Source organism: Lepisosteus oculatus, chromosome 17 (genome assembly GCF_040954835.1).
Source record: "Lepisosteus oculatus isolate fLepOcu1 chromosome 17, fLepOcu1.hap2, whole genome shotgun sequence".
Lineage (NCBI taxonomy): Eukaryota > Metazoa > Chordata > Actinopteri > Semionotiformes > Lepisosteidae > Lepisosteus > Lepisosteus oculatus.
The window spans coordinates 19,205,345-19,215,063 of NC_090712.1; the positions used below are offsets into that span (position 1 = coordinate 19,205,345).

General features: G+C 36.9%; 1 protein-coding gene across 4 annotated transcripts in view; it reads left to right on the top strand.

The window, feature by feature from the left end:
- The window catches only part of mcph1 (microcephalin 1), a 58,562-nt gene that overhangs the window by 15,940 nt on the left and 32,903 nt on the right, over positions 1–9,719 (top strand). For all 4 annotated transcript variants that reach the window (XM_015363235.2, XM_015363233.2, XM_015363234.2 and 1 more), the window contains 3 exons: positions 4,662–4,699; positions 5,523–5,685; positions 8,974–9,051. In XM_015363235.2, the coding sequence (XP_015218721.2) occupies positions 4,662–4,699; positions 5,523–5,685; positions 8,974–9,051 (279 nt within the window). The remainder of the gene's footprint in view (positions 1–4,661; positions 4,700–5,522; positions 5,686–8,973; positions 9,052–9,719) is intronic.

Sequence of the window (9,719 nt, forward strand, 5' to 3'; positions counted from 1 at the left end):
AGTTAATTATATATTTTTATTAAAGCATTAGGTTCTAATGTTTGGTGGCGGCTGTGGTTCTGAAGAAGAACTGGTAGGTGATACGGTGCAATGGAAGCCTATTTATTTTTCTATAGAGTATGGCACATTGGGATTGTGGAGCTTTGTTTTTACAGTTCAGAGGTTAGATTACATTCAGCTGGGTCAATTAACATTAACGAACCAGTACAGTTCTTGATAAAAGGCTGAGCTGGAGGATTTTATCTGATTAGCAATGGAAACATTTTCACAATTATTTCAGATTGAGCGTTCTACCAATTCCATCTTTTCCTAGAAGTTCAGTCTTCTTTTTAATTTTTTATTGTAATTAAGATAATTGCTGTTCATTTCCCTTGAAAATGTAATTGCATCTATCTCCTCTCCCCCCCTGGTAGGGGGGGAAAATCTGGTATGTTCTGTCATTCTCGATCACAGCAGTCAGATTCCTTTAAACCACTTATGAGCATGTCTGTGTGCATTACCACTTACAAAGTGGGCCCTGGATCTGAAGTTATAACATGACAGGGCCTAAGAGAAGTGGCATCATTAAGTGCGATCACAAGGAAGGAGGTGATAATGAAAATAAGTTGGTTTTGCTTAAAAGGCAGAAAACTAAATTCACAGCAGTTTAAGATGGTTAACATTAGAAAGTTAGTCTGTAATCAGCATTAGATGTAAACAATATTTATATTTAAAATTTCTATAATCTATTAGAACCGCTATTCAAACATGTTACATGTATATCTAATGAAACGTGAAAGAAAATATTTCCTTTTAAAGAACTGTTTCTATTGCAAAGATCTAACGTATGAGAACAAAAATTGATTGATGGCTATACCGTTAGTGATATGACTACGCTTCGGTCAAGTAAAAGGATTTGATAGGTCAGCTAGTTGGTGAAACATTGATTTGCAATGTATTATAAACTTCTAATGTATTACTTGGAATTAGAAAATAAAAATAATGTTAAGAACCCTTTAGCATGATATTTGTAAGAGGAAATTAAATTATTTTATTTTGTTAATCCCTTTTCTTTTGTTTTAAAAGTCAATGCCAGTTAATATATACTATATACTGTTTTAATTATGAAAAAGATGTTGGATCAGTGAATTCCTGTTTTTCGTTGTTGAGCAATACATTAATTTTCTTATTGCCCATTTTTGTTACTATTAAATACAGTCATATTACTTATGATTTTTATGTGTTAAAACAGAATGTTGTACATTGAACGAGAAAAGTATTTCTGTAAAATAATGGAATTGAGTTTAAAAAAATATTTTCCACATTTTTAGTGTTTAAACTGAGAGATAATGGGATTTTAAAATTATTATTCATTTAACCACAGCATTTTTCTCTAGATTGAACCGTTATGATCTCTTTTGACACACTGTGTCCGATATTCATGAAAAAGTGACATCTGGAATGCTGTTTAGACTTAGTCATCTTTACTTTCACCCAGGACATCCTGAGTTAAAATTCCATCAGGTCAAAGTGCAAAATGAAGTCATAAGTAATTAAACGGATTTGAACTTTATTTATTAAGCAAATTACATGTTCATAGTCTTTCATGATTTTTAACTGCAGCTTACCCAGTTCCTCCTACAATTCCCTCAGACTATAGTACTACTTTATGTGGTGCATTAACAAAATATCCAACAAATTTCTTTACTCACGTTGGTTGTTAAAACCAAACTGGAGAATTAGATTTTCTGATTCATATTAAATATACTGTTACATTTTTGTTTTTTATTATATTTTCGGGTATTGTATAACAAAAAATATTTCTTTTATCTTTTATGATCATTTTGCTTTGGTTTACTGGGAAAATTAGATATTGTTTATGCTGAAAATAAAGTTTATTCAAACCATTGTTTAGTTAAAAACTTTACCAGGTGGATCTTTTTATTTGAATTTTACTGTTACAGTTGATGAAGCATACAGATTGATTTAAAATAAACATTTTTTGGCCTTCTGACACTTAATGGTTTGTCTTTAATTTCATGTTTTCTCTTATGAAAAAATGTTGTGAATATGAATCTCTCCCAGCAGAAAGAGGGAGTTTTCCATATACTGGTCCAAGTGTGATTGAAGACTGTACTGTAAAGTAGGTTATGTGAAAAACATAGATTTCCTGTGTCCACAGGGAATCAGAAAGACAGCCTCCTTGTCTGTAGGACTGGGAAAATTTAAGGACATTTAACAGTTCAGTGATAATCGAGGCATGTCATAATTTCCTTTACATTTTATACCAGTAATTCAGTTTTACTTTGCTTTACTTTACTTTGTTCATAATGGATTGAAGACATAGTTAAATCAAATGCTAACAGCAGATTAATGTGACTTTGAATTTCCTGATAAGATCATGCTTACGTGTTACCAGTGAGATCAGATCCACCAATAAGAAAGTGCGTTATTGGAAATGGCCCTGCATTGGTCTCAAATAGTGGCCTGAGTCATCTTGCTCTGCGTGACTTAGCCTCCAAGAGAGTGTGTCATACACCCAAGAATTTCCTTCATTTGTATTAAGACATTGTTGAAAGCAAATCATGCAACAGTTCACACAAATTCTCTGTTTTGGGTTCACTTAATACTTTTGTGTTTTTTTCCATGGACAGCAGTCTGTGCTTGTCTGTCCTTGCAAGCTAAGCCATTACAGCTCCAAAAGAAAAGTCCTATTTTCAATGCTGCAAAAAAGTGCACCACTACATTTTCTTTTTGCTTTTGATTATTTTTACAAAAGCTAGTCTGATTGTGAAGACTGTTTACAAATACCCTTGCAAAGTAGGCACTTTTCAGGACTCGTGTCTAATAATAGGGCAGACTTTTTTGAAAGCATTCCTTCAAGCCCAAATTGGAAAGAGAGGTCTATTGGAGGTTTACCACAGTAACCCACAACTGCCTGGCAGTGTTAATTTTATTATTCTTCTTTGATTAAATTAAGATGGTTTTTTTTTCCTACATTTGATGTAACAGTACTAATTTTTTGCATGTTCTTTTTGTTTTCACTGTGATGAGTGATTGGTCAGTCTATGGCTTAACAGCTAAAGAAAGACTCGTGTTGTGGCAGAGAATCGGTTCCAGTTTTCAAAGGAGACATAGATAAACATTTCACCAACTTAGAGCTTTTTAGAAAAGAAGAATAAGCAAATACTACATTTTAAGATTCTTGGTTGAAAGGCTAATTTGGGCAAAAACGAATGCTTTTGTACGGTTTGCTGGCATCATGGTATGAAGTTTGAGGTTTTAAGCAATGCTTTGCAGAGGCACATTTTTTCTTCCCATAAATATTTTGCACACTGAAATGTTATGGGTTTAAGCTTAAGTGCTTCATCAGAGAACCTGTTTAAAGCAGTCTGAAACACTGAGTTGGTGAACGGAGAACCAAAGGACTGTGATTCGCACTGATGGAGTCTGTAGTGTTATTGGGAAGGAGTCTCTGTTGGGTCATAAGGGTAAACTGTCCCTCCATCCATTTTCTAACCTCTTTATCCACTACAGTGTAGTGGGGAGTAAAATATTTAGTTGCAAAAACTGTTACACAGCAGCAGCTGGGTTAAATTATTGACAGTTGCTCTATATATTTATAAGAGGGCATGTAAGATTTGGTTGCGGTGTGATTAACTTCATAACAATGTGTTGTTTTCAGTCACTTACGTGAGTCCTTTGCCTCAGTATCCTGTGGGGAGACAGGAGGCTCTCACTGTTTCTCCAAGAGGAAAAGCTCTGTGTGTGTCTCAGGAACAGCCTCTGAGAAATGTTGCTAATGATCGTGGGTTGTGTAATTAGGGAGGTGTCCTGCACGTACCCATTTACAGTGAAATGTAAGCATTTCAGAGGATATTAGTGTTCTTAACCGTTCTACTCTTAAGACAAGCTTGCCATACGTCAGGCAGGATGCAACTTTTCTGCTGAGACTTTATATACTCATATGTTAAATGCCATAATTGAGCTTGTATCTCTATTTTCACCTAACATATTTTAGTTTGTACAACTTTTTAGCATTTATAAAGCACTTTTCAGCCAAAAGGATCTCGAAGTGTCTTTCTTTCTCTCTGACTTTTTTTGTGTGAATATAGTTATAGTTTAACATATAATGTAAAACGAAAAACAACCAACTTTCTGATAATGGAAGTGTGGATGTTCTGAAATATCTCAGCTGACAATCGCACCTCAGAAACAGAAATCCAGTACACCATCAGGAGTTAAAGAATTTCCACAGTTCGTGAAACCCATAGTTACATTCACGGCAGGTCGGTTTGCTGTTGGCCTCACCCAAAGCAAAGTCATTGGAAAATCAGCTTCTGTGGAGCAGTAATGAGGTGATCACTCCCTCCAGTGTTGCACAGCTAGCTGAGGACACCTGGGCACCCCGAGGACGATCAACCCAAGTGGTCCTCAGCCAGGTGTGCACCAATACTTGGGTAATCCTACTGTCAGTGACATATTGACAAAGTGCTGCCATAAATATATATAAATGTATCAGTGATGTTTAGGACTCAAAGACATTTGAAAGGGGATATAATTGCAGTGCTATTGCTGTAGTATATTCCTATGTTCATTTAATTTTTTCATTATTCTGCAGATTTATTTAACATAAAAGTTATGTTTTTATGTGAACAAACTGCATTTTCTTGGTCTTTCAGGTGACAAGAACATTAGTGATGACAAGCATGCCTAGTGAGTAAGTATTGTATTATCCAGTTTTGTATCGATACTATAACTCTTTACATAATGTCTGCTTAACAGGCTTCGTTTTATTTTGCAGGAGTTTAGAAGTGGTTTTACTTCTTTAATTGTATGAAAAAAATGTAGGCAACATCTCTTTTTCCTCTGGTCTCTGATTTGTGTAAAAAATATAAAGGGATTTTACATTTATTACACTGTGGTAGTCCACTGCCTTTAGATTTGGGGAGCTGAGCTTGAGCTTTGTGTCCTTTGGTGGAGACTGGCACAGAACAAGTTGCCAGTAGGAAGTGATTGTGGTAACCGATACATTAAAGGCTTCGTTTATTATATGTGACTCAGACTGCTCATATTGAGTGTTTAAAATATATAAGTATATAAACAGACAATGTGAGCATACACTAAAAATGTGAGCTCAATGCACTTGAGGATTCTCCTACACTGGGGCAAAAATTCAACAAAGAACTACCGACAGATTTATGTTTGAATAATCAGTGTCTGCAAAGGAGCTCTATAATGTCTTGTACAGGCCTTTGTAATGTGCAAGTTCAGTTTATTAAGAAATTCTACATGGAGACAATCCGGAAGGACATATATTAAGGGAACTATTGATTTGACAACTAAAAAGATTTTTCATTCTCAAAAGCTGGTTGAAACTAGAAATTTGTATTAGGTCTGTTACAGCTCTCTCAGTCTCTGAAGCCAAAATGTTGGCCAAAAATAAAGCTGACTGGACAAATAATATATTGTGTATTAGTATGATTTAATAACCCTGCCTACGGCTGAAACTGTAACGGCTGTTGTGAATTTGTGTGTTACAGCAAGCAGAATGTAGTCATTCAAGTCGTGAACAAGCTGGGAGGCTTCTCTTTCACGGACACTGTGTGTGAAAGCACTACTCATGTGGTGACTGGCCATCCCCGGCGTACTTTGAATGTTTTGCTTGGGATAGCCAGAGGCTGCTGGATCCTGTCTTTTGAATGGGTATGTATGCTGAGCAAGGTTACTGGTTATTCAAAAGGATTTAGACTTTGGGGAAAATATCCATAGTAGCACACTGGTATTTTATGACAGAGCTGTCCTATACTGGTCCTGCGGGAAACCTGTCTCTCTGCTGGTGTTCATTCCAGTTCGGCACTCAACAAGCTAAACCAGTTCATTGCTGGCTTAGCTGGGCACTAAGATGGAGCTCTACAGCTTCTGCGTACTGTGGAAAACCTGCAGACAACACCAGCCCTCCAGCACCAAGAACTGGATCCCCCTGCTTTAGGACGTAGTGTTTGTGAAATGTGCAACTACTTCAGTACACTGTTACGTCACTTTAATAAAATCACATCGAATAAATTAATTAAAATTAAATTAGTTTTATTTTACTTTATGAATTTGGCATTTAAAACTAGATTTACAGTGGTTAGAGAAAGCTTGCATTTTGTGGTACAGGTGAGATTATTCAGTGCACAGGGAATCACAGAGGCCATTGACTTTAAAATGTTTGTTTTGCTTCCTACAGATTAAATATAGAATGATTTTTTTTAAATGAGATTGATTTAGATAACCGAACGAGTAAACACTTGAGGCTGATATAATCTTTTTTTTAACAGTAATTTCAGGGCAAAGTACATTGGTTTCCTGATTTAAGAGACTGTGCAGTTTACAAAAAACGTAAATACAGTGTACTTTACTTTAAAGGGCTTTTTTACTGCACAGCTTGTAAGATTAAAAAGAATAAAAGACCATTGAAAATTCTGAGCAAAATTGTCTTTAATTACTTTCTTACAAGGACAACTTGGTTTGTGGTAGGTCATGCGTAATGAGTCTTTAAGATTATAATGCCAACTGCATTTGTATTCTGATGTTATCGTTTTCCAGCATTATCAGAAACATGTCCTCCTGCAGGCCCTCTAAGTCTTCCATACTGTGCGTTGTCTCTTGTGCTCAGCAAAAGGCTTAAGTAAAGCTAATGCCTCCCTTGAAATGCCACAAGGTAGAAAGTTTTCGTCTTGAACTAAGCTGACAGCTTTGCTAGGATGTGCTATTAAGTTGTGTTATTAGTTTGGTGGGTCAGTAAGTGGAGCTCACTCCTTTGAACTAGAATTTCCAAAACTAAACACTGCACTGTGTGAGATGTCAATAATAAATCTGCAAGAAACATGCCATACTCAAAGACTAGTGACTAAGTATTGCTAAATTGTCATCTAGTGAAGACACTGACTATTAATTGCAATTCAGAGGGAGGTATTTTTTTTTGTAAAATACCAAAAAATACAAAATACCTCAAATAAATAATGCTATGTGATAGCTGTTCCTAGTATTTTGATATTTGTACATATTTTGGCCAATCAAATCTAAAATGTTATAGCAAAGGACTTTAGTACCTCTGCTATGTTACTTGTGGTGAATGGAATTCCACATGAGGTAAAAGAAAAGTTTGGATAGGCCCTCTGTGAAATTGGCCACTCCTTTGAGGATAGTTAGGAAATAAAATGTCCAGCTGAGACGGAAAAGGATTCAGTCTGCATCTAAGCTCTAGGAGGGAAGAAGAGTGGATGCAAACTCTAAGCAGGGTAGTTCCAGGTAGCGGACAGGCCTGTTGTCAAGATGACTGTGTAGCAGGCCCAGTCGTGTAGGGGCACACTGCTTGTGGCTCACTTTAACAAGGCTGACAGGAAGTGTTGGCACAAGTACAAGTAGGGCACTGCCTGGCAAGTAGTGGTACACCTTCTTACCATGGAAGTCTAGACAGCATAGCACTTGAATCGTAAGATCTCACTGTGGCCCAAGAGCTGCTAACAGACAGGTAGACTGAGGCAAAGGGAACATGGTATCGAGCCTGACTGCTGCCATGTCAGGAACACCAGGGTTGATTATGGAGCAGCATACCTGGCCAAACAGGATCAGCTGGAAGAAGCCTGAGGTAGAGAGAGAACTGCAGAGGGGGAGGAGTTGAAAATGATATTCTGTGATCTAGTCTGTGATGTGAGAAGGTGTGCATTGGGGTGAAGATCACACTGTCTAAGGTATTTTGGTTTTTAGAGTGTGGTAAATGGAGGTGTATGTCAAAATTAATATAACATTGTTTAAGGTTTAAGCGTCTAGATGAGAGAAGAGGTGTGTTGGAGCAACTACTGCTTGATCTGGTATACCTAGTGTCTAGGTGTGTGAGTTGAGAGGATCTGAGTCTTGGTGCTTGTATGAAAATAGACCTGGGAGGACCAGCAAGAAAGATGTCTGATCATTCATTCCTGGAAGGGAAAAAACGTAAGAGATTTAGGATCCTAGAGAGTGTTGGAACCATGAAATAGAGTGAAGACAGACCTCTCAAAACACCTAAAATAACATAGAGAGCATATGCTACTGGCCGTGATAGGTGTATAGCCCAGGCCAGCCCTGTGACACTTTATATGAATGTACGTAATTGATTATTATGTTACTGTTAAATTGCATTGAATGGATTCATGTAGAAATCAAACTTTCAGAACTTAAAAGTCACAGGCGTCCAATCCCCATATTACACTAGCATGCTTGGATAGTGGTAGTATACATTTTCCTCATCCAACATCAATTCCCAGCAGTTTCACAATTCACTGTACCGTCCAGGGTGAACAGTAAGAACACATTATGACTCCTATATAAATACTGCATATACCACAGAAGTTACTCCTAATGTTGTGTAAATAAGTTTGCACTGAAATGATGTTCCTGTTTGAGGCTATGCGCAATATCATTATACTGCAAATTCATCATCAAGCCTGCAATTATCTTTGTGGAGTAAGTAAGCGTGGACAATTTTTTATAAAGAACTGAGGACTCAGTGTTTGAGATGATTGCTTTTAGATGAGCATGCGTATACTTTAAAGTAGATAATCTGGTGACGTTTTGCTGTGGTGTGGTGCATGTCTCGAAACCCAGCTTGGGCAACAGGGGAAGCAGTGGAACTGCTGAGGGAGTCTGTCAGCAGTCTGGAGATAATGTTACAGTTTTTTTAGACTTGAGAATATTTCATTTCACCCTGTACAATTTTGTCCAGTGCTCTGGTGGCTTTTTATTTGACCTCTCTGCTTTCTGGTTGGATCTTCAGCTGCCTTGTGTTTTATGTTACCTTTCTATTTGGATCCTTTCACTCTGCAAGGGCCTGGAAAAGACTCCTAGAAGTGTTCCTTTTACCCAAGCAGCATCTTTCATCCAAGGCCATCATCCTGGTATGCTGCGTATGTTTGACTTCTTTCCTCATCTTTCCCCAAAAGCTAAGTACATTATTGTTGTCTCTGATAGATCCTGTGGTGTCTGGAACGTGGACAGTGGATACCAGAGGAACCATATGAGCTGTCAGATCAGTTCCCTGCTGCTCCTGTAAGTATACCTTTGTCAGAAAAGCCATCTCCCTGCATTGGAATGGGACCATTTTCCTTCTATTATCACGCCCACTGTTAACGGAAGAAAATACACATTGCGATGCACAACAATATTTGTCACGCAGTCTTTTTTCAGAATATATTACAATCTTTATGAACATGCATAATGCTCAAAATGGGTGCAGTTGGTGGTTGTTTTTTCATATACATATTTTAATATGTCAATATAACTATACTCTAAAAAGTTAAGTTATTAAACCCCAAAAATACTGTCTCCAGTTTTTCTTAATGTATTTATTTCTTATTATTGATCAGACCAAGGGTAATGCAAGTTGTAATATTGAGTGATTTGAAAACATGCTTTTTCAGTTTTTTTTAAGCCAATTGGTGATACTAGGTCATCATTACATACTTCCTGTAGTTTGTTTGCATCTCATTCCTCAGATGTTATTTTTAAAAGCTAGCTTAATGAATTGAAGAGGAAGCCAGTTACATTTATTGCTATTCATTAATTTTTCTATGTATTTATTCACCGGTGTCCTCTGTCATATCTGGAAGTTACCTTTTCCTGCCTTCCTTCATTCATGAGTCATCGTCTCCCTGCATCTGTTCTCCTCAGTCAGCAATACAGCCAATTTTAAAAACCTATTGTCATGTTTCTTCTAA